Source organism: Odontesthes bonariensis, chromosome 2 (genome assembly GCF_027942865.1).
Source record: "Odontesthes bonariensis isolate fOdoBon6 chromosome 2, fOdoBon6.hap1, whole genome shotgun sequence".
NCBI lineage: Eukaryota > Metazoa > Chordata > Actinopteri > Atheriniformes > Atherinopsidae > Odontesthes > Odontesthes bonariensis.
This window is the reverse complement of record NC_134507.1, coordinates 14257026-14276375: the sequence shown is the minus strand read 5'-3', so window position 1 is coordinate 14276375 and position 19350 is coordinate 14257026. Positions and strand designations below refer to the sequence as shown.

Here is a 19350-nt window from a genome sequence, read left to right as displayed (position 1 = left end):
TGTTCTTCCAGGATGGGTTCATTATAGCAAGGATATAGCTGGTCATAATGCCCTCTTTCCCTTATTAACTCTTCAAAACCAATCTCTGGCTAATTCTACCCAAATCATTCTTTAATTCTACCACAAAGATATGCTCATAACACAGCTGTTCAACCTCCTCCTGGTGTGGACTTCTAAATTGACTTTTGGAGGAAATCACTCTGTACCTGAATAATTTAATTGGCTGTGCAATCTTGGAGAAGTTTTGTGTGTTCCAAACTCTGATAATAACAGTTTGAGGGATGGTTTTGGGCTCACAATAATAATAATAAGGAGAGCAGCACACTTCTCTCTCTCTTTTTTTTTTTTTTTAATACTGTATAGCGCATATTTAGTAGTTTGTGATATTACTTGACCAAATGGCTTTAGTTTGTTCAACAACTCTTGCTCTGTTTGCATTAGGCCTTGGAAAGTGACTATGTGAGTTCCCACCTCCACCTGTGGATCGACCTCATCTTTGGATTCCGACAACAAGGTCCAGCTGCTGTAGAAAGTGTCAACACGTTCCACCCGTACTTCTACGCCCAGAGAGGTAGACAAGATGCCAAGGATCCCATCATCAAGAGCACAATATTGGGATATGTCAGCAACTTTGGCCAGGTTCCCAAACGGGTATAAAGAATCCAAATGTGCTCATTTATTTCTTGCATGTGCTGTAGGTGTATTATCTTACTTTTGAAAATGATCCTTCTTTTTTTAAATTCGTCTCTGTTTCATAGCTCTTCACGAAGCCCCATCCACCTCGCAGTGGCTCCAAAAAAGAGGGGTCATCACCATGCCACCCAACTCCATTTTTTTTCAAGCTGGATAAACTAAAGATTTCCCCACAGCCATTCAGAGGTACAGCCACTCAAAACAAGGGCAGGATGTGAGAGACCGTAGCATACTAAGTTTGGGTCAAAGTTTTCTATTAGTCTAAACAGCAAAGTGAGTAAAAAAGAAATCGAGGTGGAACAAGCAAAAAGTTACAATAGACAGGCTTCTTTGATATTTGAGGGAAAATGGCTTTAAAAACTGTCACAAAAGAAAAGTAAATTTGAAGAAAGAGTTTGGGCACCTGGTCGGTGCTTAATGACGTTACCTCACAAGAACCAATATAGACCAATACATAGACTATTATAGCAGTGGCTTAGAGAAGCCAGTACATGCTGACTATTGGGACAAACTTTCAAGAGTTGGACTGTTGTTTGTATTTTGCATCACCAGAATCTTCTTAATGATTCTGAACGAGCCATAGTCCTAAAAGGTCAAAGATTTTGGTGTCTGAGAGTTCAAATCTCTTGGATCCCTAAAACCTTTGCATACTGCTTCTTTTTTTTTTTCTGTTCTAAAATTGTTCAAAATATTAAGTTCCATTCTAGCTTAGTGTTTTTTAAAGGATTGGGGTTTTTTTTTTTTTTTTTTAGCATTTTTGTTTTATTGCAAAAAGGAAAAAACTAAAATACAACAAGGTTAGAAAGCTTAGCCTTCTGAAGGCTAAAGAACACGGTAAATAAATGTGGATTCAAACACCTTCAAAGCTTGCTTTTACACTTTAATTTCTGTGTCAGCGGGACACAGACTGGCTAAAGCATCATTTTTTTTGTGCTCACAACCAAAATTCTTCTATATCTCTAAAAGAAAGTAAAGGATAAAACATGTTATCGCACAGAAGCGTGACACATTTTTCTAATAACTGCATAAACGTTGTTATTTTCTGCTGAGTACGCTATACCTCATCTCTTTGGCACCAGTTTGTGTTGTTCCTCTTTTAATTTGTCTCATACCATTTGATGTACATTATTATACACTAGATGTGGCCTTCTCTCAAGGAATCATTGAAACACAGTGAGGATATCCATAGATTAATTTATACTACAGAAGGGTAGAAGGAGCTATCTGTTAGAGCCACAAAATGGAGACGACTCTTCAGCTGAGCCCTACTTAATAATCTGAATATTCCTACAGGGCCACTGAGGGAAAGGAGATGAATCTGTGAATGCTCGGGGAGAGATTCCTGCATATTACATTTCATATTAAATCTAAGAGTGTCTGATCTGATCAATAAGCAGATAGAGATGAATAGGAGCAGGAATGTTGAGACAAATGCAGACGTAACTTCTTTCTGGGGATTTCAGAAGCAGTGATGGGATGTAATAATTCCTGCACGAACAGGTCAATTATAGGCACAATTATGGCCTTCCACACAATCCCTCACCAACATACTCTCACATGTTTTGTCTGAGATTCAGGTGTACCCCCAGGATCAAGCCTCACTTCTTGTGACTTGGGAATAGAATATCTGTTTTAATTGCCCAGTTTTCTCTGGTCCCTAGTTTAATGAAATTCTTTACAAGTTAACAGAGAACCAAAGTCTTTAAAGTGAGGTCTTTGAAGAGCCATTACCTTTATTCAGCCTGACGAATTTATTGAGGCACACAAAATGCAAAATGAGCCAACCTTTTTGAATTTTATTCACCATAACCAACTCCCCCTAGTGAATACTGTACTGATTTTAGTACTCAAGTAGTCTAGATCATTCTATTCTTTCTGACTATACTACTCTAAACCTTACTGCAGAGCTTCCGAGAGGTCCGGTAGGTCAGATAATATGCCTGGAAAAAGAAGTGGTGGTGTTGAAGAAAAATCGGCTCCTCCTATCTCCTCTGCTCGGCTGCTTCTTCAGCTGGGGATTCCCAGACAACAGCTGCGCCTTAGGAAACTATGCCACAGAGAAGGTGTGTATATGGAGATTCCAGTAGGTGAGATTTGCTTTTCTTTTGTCAGTGCAAAACATGCCAGCACTGTGTAGTTGTGTCAAAACAAAATTGAAAAGAACAAGAGCAATAGCTGTGCAGGCCTTGTTTTTAAGATTAGTGTAATTTGATTGTAATGAGCCTTTAATTGTAATTTTTGAAATGATAGATGAAATTCAGATTAATTGCACATTTTACCCACCAATTCATCAGGATCTGCTCACACACTTTTGTGTTACATCAACAAAAGTCTTGACTTGACTTTAATTTGCAATACCTGCCAAAGCCAACCTTTGCTTTATGCACTTTGTGCATATTTTATGTCTATAAAATGTCTTTGGAGCATTTACATTACTCTTGTGCTTATTCCATAGGTTCAATGTAAGCTTGATTCTTTCACCAGTAAAATTGTGAGTGTGATTCAAATGATATCACACAAAATTCTAGTGTTTAAATATTCAGATACAATCTATCACCTTTTGTTGCATCATTGGATGTTATTAATGAGCATCAATATTCATCATGCTGCAGATGCTCCTACTTAAACTTCTATCCAGATTGTTCTTGAGAAAAAGATCAGTCTCCACTAATGTGTGTGTGTGCCTTAATTAGTCTCTTTCTTTTTTTCTCCATGAAGAACAACTGATGAGTGTGATAACAACAAGATGAATGACGATTAAGATACTCAGTCATAGATAATGTATCACTGTGTAAATAATGATGGGTACTTGATTTCTTTTATTACCAGAACTTTGCAGTGAGCGAGAGTTTGTGTGACTGGGGTGAGACGCTGTGCGCTGCCTGCCCCAACTTCACCACCGTCATCACTGCAGGAACGAGCTCTGTAGTGTGTGTGTGGGATGTGGCAGTCGGCAAGGACAAACTCATTCGCATGAAACTCAGACAGGTTCGTCGGTCTGCATGTTTTTTCTTTGGAATAACAAGAATACCTCATAAATATAGTTGCACATACACACAAAGTTTGACGCGGACTCCCCTGCTTTTCACAGGCGTTATACGGCCACACGGATGCAGTGACGTGTCTGGCTGCATCCGAGGGCCACAGCTTGATAGTGAGTGGCTCCTGTGATCGTACTTGTATCCTGTGGGATATGGAGGAGCTAAGTTACATCACCCAGTTAGCAGGACACACAACCAGCATCTCTGCACTGGCTATCAATGAGCTCACTGTGAGTCCCACCTTCTCTACCTGCTCCGTCTCTGTCCATTGAAACCTTGTAGCTTTCTGTCATCATGCTGTGTCTCACCTCACACAACAAGGAAAGGGAGGATTCTCACTGTTGACAGCATGCATATCCTCCTTTGCTTGTTGTGCGCGTGTCTTTGTGTGCATCTGTGCACATTTGAGTGTCAACCCTAAGCTTCTCTGTCCTAGGGTGAGATCGTGTCATGTGCGGGACCTCTGCTCTACCTGTGGACCATGAAGGGCCAACTTTTGACTTGCACTGACACTTCCTGCGGGACTCAGGCAGACATCCTGTGTGTCACCTTCACACAGCGACATGAGTGGGATGCTAGGAATGTCATAGTCACAGGCTGTGCTGATGGGATTATACGGGTGAGTTCTTTTGTATGAAGGTATGCCATAATTCAACGGCAGGGTATTTTTGTAGAGTTTTCATACAGTTTACTGTACACTATTCTATGGTAGTAATTTCTTCAATATTAGCCGCACAGGTACCAGCTTGAATGTTCATTTAGGGTATTAATAACAACATATGGGTTGTGTGTGTTGAGACAGTTTTTTGCTGAGGATTAATATAAACATATACAGCCTCTCTGCAATCAAAACTGCAAACTCGAAATTGTGCCTCACTTGGGAGAGGGTGTCCATGCCACATGCACACATAAATGCTATCATTACTTTATAAAAGTGTGCGGTGTGCATATGTGAGTGTACTTGTTATTATCTTGAATTATGTCTGTGATTTTTCTACTCGTTATATGTCTCTCATACAGATATGGAGGACGGAGTACACCAGAACACAATTACCTGGCCCTCCAGAAGAGCCTGTGTCCCCAGGGCAAGACCAAGCAGAGAGAGACGGTAATGTTACTGGCAGTAGGAGAAGAAATACATATGGGTGTTGTATTTACAGCAACATAAATAATGCAAGTGGCTGACAGTAACAAAACTTTGAGATCAAATCAACAGCAACTGTGTTAAATGACATGCAGGTTCTCATTCTTAGTGTTTGAAAAAAAAAGAAAAAAGGAACTGCTATCTAATTGGATAAATCTGTAAGTGTGAGACGATAATTTTTAAGCGCTCATCTCAGAGGTAGACAGCTTTGTTTCCAGATGAGGGCTTGTATTGCTCACCCTTTCCCTCACTAGCATAAGGGCTAGCAGGAATTATGTTGTTATAAAGTTATTAAACATAGAGGCAGTAAACGCTGATGAGTAATTCTGCTGACGTGTGTGTGTGTGCTTCTGCGTGTGTATAATTTAGAAAGCAATAATACCCAGATCCAATTTGGCATACGTTGGTTACAGCCCCGCGTCACCTCATAGGAGTATTGTACTTTCCAATTACATGGAGACAAGTCTTTACATAACCCTGAAGCATTGATATTTGGGGGATTTTTCTCTTTTTTTTTTTTTTTTTTTTTTTTTTTTTTTTTACAAACTTCTGACTGCAGATGGACAATTGTTTTGTCAGGTCCTTTGGGCCAAAGTTTCCCACAGCTCAGTTTCCCTGTGATGTAAAAGTGAATGGTTGTGTTCTCCTGATAAATTCACAGTAAGCAGCTCACGCCAGGCTAAAGGCTGGAAGAGACGTCTCATGTTATGTCAAGAGATAAGCCAAGGTCAGGCTGTGTCGCAACGCCGCTACAAAAATAGTCCAGCCATCACCGCTCTGGCCATGTCCAGGTACAGTAAATATCATACACAGAAATGGGGTTCCATTTATGTTTATTTACTTTAAACTTGGTTTACTCTGTGTAACTGCTTTTTTTTTTTTTTTTCTTTCTTTAATGCATCACTCTTTTGGAGCTTACTGAAATCTGAACCGATTTTTCACGAGAACCTCGTCAGACTTGCATGAACTGAATTTTGTGAAGATTACGGCATTCTTTGAAATAAGAATACATTTCCTCTCTTTTGTGCAGGACTCATGCTACTCTGTTGGCAGGTGATGCCTGGGGCAGAGTTTTTACCTGGACCTGTGAGTGAGAGGTGGAAGTGCGTAAGCACATCGGCATGGTCAAGCAACAGCTGCTTCGCATCAGCTGTCTTGTGTGTGTGTGTGTGTGTGTGTGTGTGTGTGTGTGTGTGTGTGTGTGTGCCGTCATGGAGAATAAAGTTAGAACAGATTCAACTGTCAGATTAAATAGAATATTTACCTCTTATACCAATATTTAATTCTGTATTTTTCTGTGTAAATATTGAAAATCAATGAATTTGAATAAAAATTAATTGACATTTACCCAAGTCTTCTCCGGTGTGTCTCTGATAGAAGAAAAAAAAACGAAGATCAATATTTTATTTTAATCAGTTGGAAATTTCTTAAAACAAAACTAATATGGAACTGGCTAAAATATGCCAGGACTGTTGGATGAATGTGAATGAATAAAAACAATGTTTACAAGGTTGAAGCCGGTGGATTATATAGATACCACTTGGCTGCTTTAAACTGAAAGCGAGAGAAACTACATGAATGCTGGGTAAGACCATGGATACAACATTCTAGTCTTTGTGAAGGACAACTTTTTAAAATTATGTTACAGTTAGAAGAGTCCTTCTCCTCTTAGGAATTGCATGTTAAGCGTTGTGCTGACAAGGAATGCACACAAGTGGATATTTGACACTACCAGTGTTGTACCACTTTGCTTTGGTAAATGTTTGTGGCATGAGCAATTCAGGATGTTTGTATGTCAATTGTTTTCTTGCCTTTTGTTTTTCCCAATGTGTTTTCAGTTTGCTTTGTAATGCGGTATATGACAGCTTTTTTTGGACTCTAATTCTCCACGGTCAAGAATGTGGGTGATTTAAAATGTCTTTGGGTTTTGGTGAGTTATGCTTTTATGCTTGTTACAGCTTTTTGTGTCTTTATGGTTACCCAAGGACAGATACGCCTTTTCAGACCCATCTCTGCAGGACCACACACTACAGCTTAGATCCATTTAGGGACAGGCGGTGTGAAACTTAACCCTTTCTCACCATCAACTGTAGAAAAACACAGTTCTGAAACTCTCACATCAGTGCACATGCTTTATATTCCACATACTGTTGAATTGTTGCGATTGTGGAGGGTTGCTTGCGTTTGTCTTCTGACGGCACTCTCATGCACATGCACCACTCCTCTCTATCATAAAGGAAGGGGTCTCTCTCTTTAACCTTTGTGTGTGTGGCTAATTGTGCTAAGTGGAGTAGCTTAATAGAGTGGAAAATAGTCCTCATAATTTTCCCAGAGAGCGAGCAATGACCTTCTCTAAAGACAACAGTCATCTCCATTCTCTCTACACGGCTGGTTTTATGATATGAGATGTCAAACCATCGGGTTCCTTAGAATAATTAAATCAAATAAATTATTGCACCTAGGCAGAACCATCTTGTAGCCTAACCCAATTATAATGCACTGTAAAGCTAATTATTAACCATGATTACAATTAGTCTAATTTGAATAAATGTAGTCATTAGCGGGTTCATCCCAGTCAGTGAGTATGAACTGTGGGGGATGATGGCCTCTCTCTTAATCTCTCCCACTCGCTAAGTGAGGAGTGTGGATGTGCATCATTCTGTTTCTCCAGGCACCTCCATCTTCATCCCATTTTTCACACTGACCTTCACAAAATGCCCTACACCCGTAACCTTTTCTGGTTGCTGTGTCTGCTGCTTCCAGGATTCATATTTGCCGGTTATGGCCGTGCCTCACTGATCAGACTTTAAAATCGGAAGCAGGAGCTGGTGCTGTTTTTATCTGTTCTGATATTTTATGAGATAACCAACGTGAAAATGATTGAAAAGTGTACACGTTTTCTTTTTTGGTGTGAGTAATATGAGAGGATTGACACTACTCTCGCATTGTCTGCCTGCTAAACATATAGCTGGTTTCAATCGGTCCCAGAATAAGAATCGGAGTAACAAACTACTCCATTGGCAGATTAAGTAGCACGTTCATTTCTCATTCGTCAGTCTGTGCTGCTTTGAACTTCAGACACTGAAATCTCTGACGTGCTTTGTACTGTACGATTTTAGACATCTTACAAAGTGCGATCCACTTTTAAGGTTAATATCAAAACTGTACTTGCATAATTCAAAGATCGCAGACCCCAGCATGTTTTTTAATATAGTGTATTAATACAGTAATTATAAATGCACTTGAAAGCTGAGTGTTACAGTGTCTTTTGACGCTGCAGTTAAGGTCTGGCCAACAGTTTCTTTCCCCACAGTCTCCTGAGTTTATACAGATTAGTTAAGAGCAGAACTATGAACATCTGGCTCACAGGCCAGTGATGCCAACAAACAAAACAGCAGAATTATAAGCCCCAAAATACTGTTGTACTGGACTGGAACTGCATAGAGCAAACACACAAAGCCCTCACTTACCAGCGGATGTGGCATGCATCCATCCAAAAACACAATACTGAATGCCACACTCCTAGTTCATAAATATAGTCCTTTGTTTGACAATTCAGTTCAATCAGGAGGGCGAGTTTCTGCCCTTGCCAGGAGGTACCGAGTTGCCATGTTTACAGCTGTTTCTCCTGAAAGAGGATCTGAGCATACACGGTGTCGGGGCTGGAGGGTGTGGGCTCAGGGCTGCAGGAGACTGGTGGCTCCTGCCGTGGTCTGACCAACTCCAGCTCTGCGTACGTCAGGCTCTCTTCTTGTATTACTCGAGGCTAGAGGAGGAAGAAAATTTGTGTGAGAAATTTAGCTGACAGATAAAACAAAAAGAAGTCTATTGCAAAAAGCCCAAATTTTCTATTTTTTTTTTTTTTTTTTTTTTACTGAAAACACTGCAAAGAATACATCTGGACTCACTGGTTTTCCAACAAATACTTTAGCTCTACTTACCACGGTAAACATCTTGTCTCTGTTTCTCAGCTGCAGAAACTATGTGTTTACTGGGTTTGTAGGAGCTCTTGGAACATTAAGTTTACTTGAAAAAACATTTGGTACAATAGGAGTCTTATCCAACATCCTCAGATCTGCCTAATTGGACTAATTCAATCCGTATGTGCGTGCGAATAAAATGCTCACATCTCCGCAGTTTCATTTCACTACAAAATCTTAAGAACAGCATAAGTAGAAATACTGATCGTCCTTACTTTGAGTAGTTTCCCCCTGTATATACTTGTTTGACACTTTTATTGTAGATATAAAACCAATGAACCACTCTAAATAAATAATTGTGTTTCAGAAGCAATAAAGCTAAATAGAATTATCAAGCTCATAACTGAATGAGGAGCTGGCAATAAACTCTGGTAGACAATCATGTGGTTGTGAAACAAATTCCCCCTTGCATGTAGCTCTGTAATAACTCTACACTTGAAGGAAAAAGGTACATGTTTTTAAAACGGAAAATAAATATGTTATGAAGCATTGTTTGATCAGTGCCTGCGTTTGGACTCATGGACATACAGCAGGTCGTGTGCTTGAGACAGGAGACTTACAGGGACAGATCTCCTCGGCTGAGCCTTCAACCTTCTGGGCTTCTGAGGTCTCTTTGCAGCAACAGGCACTGAAAAACAGAGAGAACCTCACTGACTCAAAACAGCTGCCAGGAGGAATGAACCAACAAATACGACTGAGTGTTCAAAGTGAAAATTGTCCTCTACAACCACTTTATGTCAAACCCTATCGAAGTGTTGTTCAGACGAGAAACAAGAGCTTCATTTGGACAGTTTCCATGTCGTTGTTGATTCTTCTTCAAACTATACAGTCACTATACAACACTTTGCTATAGTCTTTGTCACAGAAACTGGATTTTCCTTATTTTTCCACTAGCTCTTATTTTGGGGGGCTGTGACCTCTCTTGGCTCTCTGTGACTGATATCTCCAGCTGTGTGTGGAGTTCGACATGAAACTCAAATAAACTCAACACAGAAAGAGACCAAACTAAACAGGGCTCCTTTACTCTATGAGCTATCACTAATGTGATCAGACTAATCCTAAATTCTTAAAAAGAAGGCAACTGGATATTTCAAACTCTGACCTTACTATGACCTGGATGACTGAGAATCTTCACCAACATCGTAGCAGACTGGGATCATATTTTGGAGGTTCATGATGAAAACTTAAGAGTACTCTGTACTTGTAATAACTCTTGCCCACATTGAGATCATCATCCTAACGATTGATGACAGCTGGCCTGACAGGCTTTTAAAAAGATTAACAGACCATATCCAGGTCTCAAGATGGCACTTTACCTTTGGCAGGTGTGTGAAGCAGTGCCTGTTGGGGGGCTTTAGGTGGCATCAGTGTCACTCCTCTGTCAGTTGTCTGTACTGTGTCTTTCCTCTGCGCTCTTGGGGAGGAACTGGAACAACTGCTGGAGCTGGTTACAGTCTCTCCTGAGCTGTAAGAAGAAAAAGACATTGCATTAAAGGTCAAAGATGCAAAAATAATGAGTTGATGTTGTTGAATGGCTTATTTTTTTCTTTTTTCTATATAACTTTCATTGCAAAACTAAAGATAATCAATTGACAACTACGTAAAAGAGACAAAGCATAAGCAATTATTGATTTCTTAGGGGCTAGAATCAGGAAATGTTTACAGTTTTTGCTCTATAAATCCCAGATAGTTACATATCTGTCCATTGATGTCATGAATGTATATCAAATGTATTTGTGAGTTTTTTTTTTTCTTATAAAAAAGCTTACCAGTACCTGCTTTCTGGACATTTGACAAGAAGGTAACTGGCTGTAGAGAGAGCAAGAAGCAACAGTCGGTGTTGGTTTTTGCTGGCTTATTGTTTGTCAAAGAAGTGTTATGTTATTGTAAAAAACATACGGTTTAACCTTTAAGCCTGTGTCTTCTGTGGAAGTATTGGCAGGTGAGGACAAGGGTGAAAAGGAAGATGGTCAGAAGGCCCACTGAGCATATCAGCACAGCACACAAATACACATCTGAATGTAGAGATAGAAAAAAAGCATCAAAATAGTGGTATCGTCAAAATAAGGTGTATGAATTACACAGCCAAAGGGCAAGAGATGAAAACAATACCTCCAAATAAAATCCACAGTCCTTTACTGCTATCGTCCTCAGGGGCAAAGTGCACTGAAGAAACAATTGTTACAGAAACGTCAGCAAAAAACACCACATATAGGATAGAGAACTGTGCCCAGGCTAAGTTTATTTGTAAATTGCTGATGTCTGTGGGCACTGACCCAATTCAGCAGACAACGTCAGTGGTTTCCAGAAATATCCAAACCGCTGTCATGAAGAGAGTCTGCTGAGGTGTCAGCCAAACCCACCACAGACGCATGCAAACACACACGCACAGGCCTTGGGTCTATTGCTGTTCTTGGACAGAGTTTGGGGGGGTTCCCCAATGCTTCGCATATCAGCTTCCTTTTATCGGTCACTTCACGCATTTCAGAAAAAGAAAGCATATAAAGAAGTTGCTATGGCTTGGGTTTCAGTCAGGGGTATTTAGTGAGAGGTTGAGGAGAGTGAACACAGGCAAAGTGACTTTGTCACTGCTTCCTTCACGAGATCTTAAGTCTTTTACACTCAGGTTGATACATATCAATAAAGTAGTAGCTGTAACTCACTTCTAGAGTGTTTCCAGACCACTGGACTGCCAGCTAAGTTGTCAAATGTATCTTAGCTGTTTCATCTCAGTACAACATTATTAATGTGAGATACGGTGGGAGCAACACTATGGATTCCAAACATTAAAACAACTGCATGAAAAAATGCTATAATCACACATAATCTTTTGATAAATCCAAGAAAGAAGTCATAAGCTGAAAGGATTTACATATATTTTTGTTGAGATTGTCATCAAAGTGTAATTCAGTTTTTCCTGTCACTTTTTTCATCCACTGTTAATATGAATACCAAACCAAAGACCAAAGTGAACATCAGTCTCTTTCATCAGATGAGATCTAATGGCAGTGGCAATTAGCAGGCGTCTCTTTGCAGTGTAAGTAGTTTACATTGAGACTAATGCAAGTTAACCACACATCCAGCCAGACACTGTGGTTAACCACAAGCTCAACCACACGTCTCATCAGTGAGAACACCCTGAGGTCAACAGGTTGGCTGTCAGAGAACTTTTACGTCTACACATGTTCTACAGATGTCTACACAATACTAATAGTGTACCAATGGTGCCACGTATATACAAAAAAATATATACAGTACTAAAAGGTACAGATGTTGGATTATCTATTTTCCTCCACTGGTGCAAAGGAAAAATGTGGAAGAAAGAACCAACTGTTGAAACTGGATATGTTGAAAATCTGAAGCTTAGAAAAGTGTTTCATTTCAATGAGATTGAAATTAACAGAAGAGAAAGGCAGCAGAACAGACTTTAGGTTTAAAGGTCCAAAGTTGGGATTTAGAGATGTGAGCAAAGGCCAACCATCCTCTTCTTGAGCAAAGTCGTTTGGATAAAAGTAATCCAGTGACTTCAGCTGAGTGTAGCAGAGTGAAATCTGCAGAGAGAGGGCTTCCCTGGGTTGCAACTTTTTCCTCTTTGTTTATCCTTATAATGTCGGCTCTTGTGTTTCGGGTTCTGTGGTCAGTACATGTTGGAGATGCCTGAGGTTGTGTGGCTTCCTCACTGTGCCCTGAATATAGGGCAGGGCGTAGTCAAATGGCTCTGTCTGGAAGAAACCTCAATCCTTTTCTGGTATAAAACTTTCTAAAGGTAAACGGCAACTGTCACATGAAATCATTCTAAATCATGGTGCAAAATGAGGATGGTTCTACACTTATACTGTAGATTATCTTCTGATTTAAATTTGTTTTGGTTTCTACCAGGTTCTGCTTTACAGGTATTTTCATGAAACATAATATTAGAAATGATATATTCATAGAAATGTATTCTGTGTGCATTTTGTGAAATGTTGTGTTTTTAGTTGTGTTGTCGCATCGTCCGGTCAAAGCATGGTATAGCAGTATAAATATTCGTATTTCTCTGATTAACCCCTTTATCCACTGCTGATGAGTCATGTCAAAATCAAATGGATCACGCTGATGGAGAAATGTTTAGTGCTGAATGTGATTTAGATTAGCTCCTAATCGCATTTCTTTGGTTTGTTTGTCAATGATTTTTGTTGGAAACTTGGCACAAACAAATCAAATTGCAACATAATTCTCAAGGATATTTTCTCCTGAGGCTTGCAGAAAAGTACAGAAAATCCAGAATGCTGACGTCATGTATTTCTGTGTTGAAGAACACTGCCAGCTCAGCAACGCTCCACCTCTTTCTCCCTGTACTCAAACACAGAGTGAGATTGTTGGTTGTGTGAGATCATTGTTTTGGGATGGAAATGCCAGAGGTCTGGGGTCACACTCAAACGTACAGGTACTACTTACTCCTCATGGTGCATCTAGAGTCAGAGAATACGTGCGGCACATTACTATGGGGTCCTTGTTCTTCGGTCAAAACCCTTGTTCTTTCTTTGTGTGGTTGTTTTTAATCTTGAAGAGGATAAGGAGTGAGCTTCAGATGAATTGGCTGCAAGGGAATTCTTTGGAAAAGAATTTTCCATGGAAAACGTTTTCAGAGAAATTAAACTAGAAATGGTTTCACCGGTGTTGTACAAACATTTAAAAGTAGAAATTCCAGAGGGTGTACGCATACTTGAGTAAATTGGATGATTATGACAAAAAAAGATTGAATTAAAATTCATAATCTCTTTGGCTTTCATATGTGGCAAAAAGTAATCTGGCTGTCAAAAAGCATGAATCTTGAATTGTTTTCTGCCTATTTCATTTTGCCCTCCACCAGGGGACACTGCGCTTTAAATTTAGCACTTATCAGAGCACTTTGAAAATTGCTGTGTGTATTAGTAACGGTCTCAAAATCACAGTTTCAGGCAGCCAAGGCTTCATATATAACAAACCTACAGAACCAATCATGTCAGGCTCTATGTTAGGTTCATATGCACAGTAGTAGACACTCACGCTGAGCTGAATTGAAACAGGAGAACATACATATTATAAAAAAAAATAGGAATGTAAGTTAAAATAACTTCCTCAATCTGATGAAGAACTGGTTACATTGCTGTTAAACAAGCCACATATCCACCTAAACCAAACCCTTACTTTGGGCATGGACATCCTGATTCACAAATGAAGCACTAAAGTCCCAGTCCAGCAATTATTATGCCCCTAAAAACTCATCTGTGTTCTTCATAAAAATTGCCCATTCTCAAAAGTTTGCCACAAAAAAAAGCTTTTATAGCCCTTAAACAGCTGGGTATGACTTTACTTTTTTCTTATTTAGTTGATGGGGATCTATAAATATACTGATCTGGCCCGTCAGCAGATGACGCTGCACATACTATGACAATCCAAACCTAATACTGGGCTATTTCAGTGCATGTGTATATCAGGATGGTTACTCATTTGCTCTCTACTGCTTTCAACAAGATGAGAAATTCATCGGCCTTTGCCGCCCCCGCTCTCTGCCCTGCAATCTCCACAGTTTGCTTGGCCAACTGGAATATAATCCCTATGTATTCCCTGCTTCAGTGTAGGGCTAGTAAATGAGAGCGGTACAGAGAAGAAACACATTTGAAAAAAAAAAATTGCTTGATTTTATGCACAGGGCTGCTGTGTCATTATGCAGTTATTGATGAATCTCGATGCATCTTTTTTTCCTAAAAAGGACTTCTTTTTTTTAATCCTGTGACTACTTGGTTCTTTCAAAGCACAGCATTTGCACAATCCATAATGCATTTACTTCCAATATTTTTATCAATAGAATTATTACAAGAGTTTCAGTCAGTGGACTGGAATGTTGTATTTGCCAACATATTTCCCAGCTTTGACAAAACCGACAGGAAAGGTTTGTCTGTAGCAGCCTAACTGTAGTAAATGAACATGGATGTCAGCATATTCTGAATCAAAAACAGAATCCTAACCAACATCCTTCTATGATGTTCAACAGGCAATTTAATCACTTATCGACTGCTCTTGTTTTGATCACATGGGAATCCATCTCCCAATCATCTATGATAAAATGGGCAGTTATAGTGACATAAGATTCTGTGGCAGTATGGCATACATCGCATAATAGATCTATCTGCTTCGGTATTGGTCTCATTGCAGAGTGTGGGAATCCCCGTGTCAATGCATTTTCTCAAGATGGGAAATTGTACCTCGACTCTAACGTGCGCAATATGGTGCGAAAGCCCTAGTTCAAAGACTGAATACAGATGTGAATCCTTGGAAATGAAAGTTGAGATGGAGTTTGTTATGTGCTTCGGAGTTGGAATGATATTGTTTGCTGGTCATCTGTTTGACAGAAACCACAGTTGCATGTTTTTCATTTCAGTTCAACATCTTTGGTTAAGACATGAAAGCCCTCAGAATGTGACTTTGTGTCATCTCAACCATATAATTATGTAAAATGCCCCACTGAAATCTGTAAAACACAATAAAATCACAGTGAGCAACATAATGGATTTCACTGCTGACTTTTGGTTGACAATTTTTTTTTATTCACAGTCTGTACGTCTAAGAACTTAAAGATTTAATGTGTCCTACGAATAATTTCATAGAACTATACTGGCTGTATGCTGACAACAAGATGAGTCTGGGATGTCTTTAGGCGGTCCAATACATAATTGTAAGAAAATGGTTATTATTTGAAATGAATATGACTTACAACTTCAGCAACTTCACTGACAGCCTCTTATTATTAAGGATACTGCATCCTGCGGCTACTTGGCTGATACCATTTTTTCACCTACTTTTCAGTGACCAAAAATGTAGTTATAACTATGTGTCAAACACACACAATCACTTTGTTCAGTTGTGAGTTTAAAGAGAAACAATACTGGATCATATGAATTTTTTTTTTTGAGTGTTCAACAGAGAGACGTACTTTCAGTGCATTCAATTTGTCATATAAATTACAAATATGGAACTACTCAGGCTGTGTGTTGACAACAAGATGCCTCCCAACAGCATAAATGTAAGAGATTGGCATCATCGTTTGGAAAAATTTAGGAATAGCAACTTCAACCGTACCACAGACTGATCATCTGCTGGTAAGAAAAAGTTTAAAATAACACCAATGCCTATTCCATCCTCATGGTCTTGTAGTTAAATAGGTTGTAAGATGCATTAATGAACTGAATTGAGTCCTGTGGGTGTAAGACATATATCAATTTAAACATTGACTCAATGTCTTTGGCTTCGATTATACATCTAAAAAACTCTCACTTTTATACCAGATTTAGCTCAAATTTAGACAATTAGAGCCCATTAAGATAGTCTTTTTATCCAGAAAATGCTCGGGTTGTTGTCCTACTATAGCTTCTCATTTAGTTAGTCCCTCGCAGCACATGCAAATTAGCAATGCAGTCCCACCCAGCAAGTAGTCAGGATTGGTCCCTCAAATCTTTTACACAGAACATAGAGTCTGTTTGACACAGACATCTCTTTGATTATAGGTGGTGCTCTGCAGATGCAAAGCAGAAATTCCAATGCAGCCGGTGCTGATGGTTGATTTTGTTCACGATATGTCTTGCAAAATGTATAAAAAATGTGTTATCGACATGTTAACACAGTTAAAAACTTGGTGTTTGCTTGAGGGGGACTTTGAGTTTTCTTCTCTGGCTTAAAGAAGAAAAAAAATGCATGTTCTATTACTGTTGACTAGTTGACTGGATCAGTAGACCAAGCTGGCTCAAAGTGGGGCTAATGTCTCTCCAAAGCCAAATGTGAAATGTGAATGTTTTTTACCTGTCAGCTGTGTGGTGCCGGTGCCATTGGAGGATGCTCTCCATGTGTTTCTGTGTCTTCTGATCTCCTGAACTTTACAGCTGTAAACACCTTGATCCATTCCTGTCACACTAAAAATCAGCAGGCGGTACGCCTCTCCTTCGTCATTTAAACGAAACTTTGGCTGGGGGAAACGGCGGGTGTAGTTCCCATACAGCTTCATTTTCTTGATGCCCATCTTCACAATCAGAAACTGAGCGGGACCAGGAGGAGAGGTGGGTGGTACCGAGGAAGGAGGCACTAGTGTTGGAGTAGTGAGAGGAGAGAAGAACCAACGAAGAATGAGGACACTGTTGCTCCTCTTCCTCTGGGACACTAGACAGGACAGTGTCAGGTTGTCGCTCTCCGTTACTATGACAACAGGGCCGGGCGTAACTGTCACATTCAGGGCGTGACATACCTCTGTTGGCACAAAACACAAACAACTCAGGTTATGTTATGTCAGCATTTCTCTTTTTAATCAGAATCTTAAAGATTAGATTTTTTAAAATTGTTTTATGTACATATATTTTTATAGAATGTGTCCCTCATATTGAAATGCTTTCAACTTGTATTGTTTAACATCACTTTCCAAAGATTGTATCCATCTTCTGGTTTAAATTATAAAACACATTATCTTCCAAACACAAGTTACACAGTCACAGAATGATGCTTGCATGACTCCTCCTTGCTTTTTTAAATGACTAAATAGCTAAAGTGTGTAACATGCCCCACATGGAAAAGTCCAAGTTCATTTTTACAAGATTTGATTTCCTGCTAATTACACATAATTGTTGCATTTAAACTAAACTACACCCACAGTGGCTTGTAGGATTTATGCAATCGAAGCTCAAGCTATCACTGGTTCTGCTTATATGTGTCATTCCAACACCACATGGGTATTTAGTCAGAACAATGAAAAAGCAAAAAATGTAGCCACAAAAAAAAGGGGGAAGAAAAACCTTTGTACTTTGTGCGTTCCTTTTTTGCGTCACTGGACGTGTTTTTATTGTGATGCCAGATGGGTCAAGTAGGACAAAAGGAGTCTGGGCACAATATGTGAGATTGGAGTAGCAAAGAGGAGCTACAGGTGGGGAACGTTTATCCACTGTACAGTTCAACCCGATACACGCGAGATAACAAGGACCATCTGGTCTCCAATGCTGTCTTGCAGTTCTTTTCCTTCTTGCAGTTTTCCCTCTGGGTTCTCAGTGACTCAAAAAAAAAAAATAATTAAATGCACCAGAACTGAAACAGAGTTCATTTGTTTGTTTTTTTTACTGGGGTTTTAGTGGGCAGAAAACAAACATTGTATGGCAGTTTATAGAATGCAAATTGTTCCTAGATTTTCACTGATCACAACTTTCTGAGCTCCTCAACTGGTGTCCTTTTGCTACTTCAAATTGGCCAGAAGTTTAGAAAAGGTTAAAACACATGCAAGTTTTGTTTCCTGTAGAGACGATGAGTATAGAATATTTCGTTATTTTCATACCAAAGTTCTACAATACAAAATTAATCAATGTTTAATAGTCGTGTGTGCATGGACCATTACTAATGTAAACATGTTTCTCTCCTACCTACTTGCTCACTCTCTTGCTGCTTATATTGTAAACAAGTTAAACTTACCTGTGATAAGAGCCTTCGTCAGGACAAGGACCACTACAGAGAAGTACATTTTCCACCGTCTGTGAATCCATAAACCCAAACAACTGCACGACACTTACACAAGCAGCTACATTCAAAACAGAGCCTGACTGCACAACCCACCAGAGCCCTTACCCACCATTAACTCTTCCCCTATTTCTCCTCTTTTCTCTGTAATATGAAACAGTAAAGGCTCTGTTCCCACTTAGAAACTCCCACTCTCTCCCTCGCTCTCCCTCCGACTGTCTCCCTAACCTCTCTCTGTCTTTCCCAGTGTGTCCCGAAAACGTAGGAAATGTCATTTCCTGTGTTCCTGTGAGTGGGTCCTGGACTGTGGCCCAACACCCCAAAACTTTGAAGTAGTGGTCATATCTCGTGGTTTGTGTGTCTGAGCGTGTGCCTGTCAAACTGTGGGCAGGCTTGAGCGGCACATTTCCAAGTAAATCTCACAGTGTTGGGATAATCCCTGCCTCTGATGTCACAGTGAAGCTTGCAAAAAGCAAATGCTTATGTTTATATATTTAAACTACGTGTTTTTTGCCTATATGTGTCTGATCATGAATTTACGTGCATGTATATGTATATATATGTGTGTGTGTGTGTGTGTGTGTGTGTGTGTGTGTGTGCGTGTGTGTGTGGTGGGACCTCTCCCTGACTAGCTGCTGGACAGAGTGGCATGGGCTTGTCTCTGGCTGTGGTCGTCAGACTGTCCCAGTGGTATGAAGCCTGCTGCTTTATTGGGCAGGCTAAACTGCTGAGGCAGGACTTCTGCTGGTGCTTTGAGCTCTGCCAAAGCCAAATGGAATTACACAACACATTTAACCCTTCAAATTGTGAGAAGGATTTTCTTTGGAAAAGTATGGATTCAGTGTAAAATATACTTGCTGGGTTCCTGAGTTGGTTTAATCTTTTTTCACCTTCAGAAAATCTCCTAGAATCTCTGTGATACAAATAGTCCAATTATATTTTACAGTTTAAGCCTATGCCCCAGCACAGGTTTTTATCAGTTGAA

The 19350-nt window shown here is 39.7% G+C and overlaps 2 protein-coding genes across 3 annotated transcripts in view; one reads left to right on the top strand and one right to left on the bottom strand.

The window, feature by feature from the left end:
- wdfy4 (WDFY family member 4) overlaps positions 1 to 6225 on the top strand; it is a 41879-nt gene extending 35654 nt beyond the window's left edge. Inside the window, exons 56-64 of the mRNA XM_075478215.1 lie at positions 442 to 651; positions 759 to 879; positions 2599 to 2756; positions 3523 to 3681; positions 3785 to 3964; positions 4171 to 4353; positions 4755 to 4842; positions 5540 to 5669; positions 5909 to 6225. Of these exons, the coding sequence (XP_075334330.1) occupies positions 442 to 651; positions 759 to 879; positions 2599 to 2756; positions 3523 to 3681; positions 3785 to 3964; positions 4171 to 4353; positions 4755 to 4842; positions 5540 to 5669; positions 5909 to 5972 (1293 nt within the window). The 3' untranslated portion in view covers positions 5973 to 6225. The remainder of the gene's footprint in view (positions 1 to 441; positions 652 to 758; positions 880 to 2598; positions 2757 to 3522; positions 3682 to 3784; positions 3965 to 4170; positions 4354 to 4754; positions 4843 to 5539; positions 5670 to 5908) is intronic.
- Positions 6226 to 8042: 1817 nt separating this feature from the next.
- On the bottom strand, positions 8043 to 18463 carry vstm4a (V-set and transmembrane domain containing 4a). 2 transcript variants are annotated; one of them, XM_075478213.1, is made up of 8 exons: positions 18321 to 18463; positions 16677 to 17117; positions 10971 to 11024; positions 10766 to 10873; positions 10628 to 10667; positions 10175 to 10323; positions 9419 to 9486; positions 8043 to 8644 (listed from the first exon to the last, which is right to left on the bottom strand). In XM_075478213.1, exons 1-8 carry the CDS (start codon positions 18367 to 18369, stop codon positions 8492 to 8494), a joined length of 1062 nt encoding a protein of 353 aa, XP_075334328.1. In that variant the 5' UTR covers positions 18370 to 18463; the 3' UTR covers positions 8043 to 8491. The 2 variants fall into 2 exon arrangements, with proteins under 2 accessions (XP_075334328.1, XP_075334329.1); XM_075478214.1 differs by having other exon boundaries at positions 8044 to 8644; positions 10634 to 10667.
- Positions 18464 to 19350: the final 887 nt, after the last annotated feature.

Excerpts from the sequence above, each read along its gene's own strand:
- vstm4a (XM_075478213.1), bottom strand. The coding sequence starts at position 18,369 with ATGTACTTCTCTGTAGTGGTCCTTGTCCTGACGAAGGCTCTTATCACA. Across the intron at positions 17,118-18,320 it reads GACGAAGGCTCTTATCACAG|AGGTATGTCACGCCCTGAAT; the intron begins GTAAGTTTAACT and ends TTGTGCCAACAG. Across the intron at positions 9,487-10,174 it reads GCTTCACACACCTGCCAAAG|TGCCTGTTGCTGCAAAGAGA; the intron begins GTAAAGTGCCAT and ends TCTGTTTTTCAG.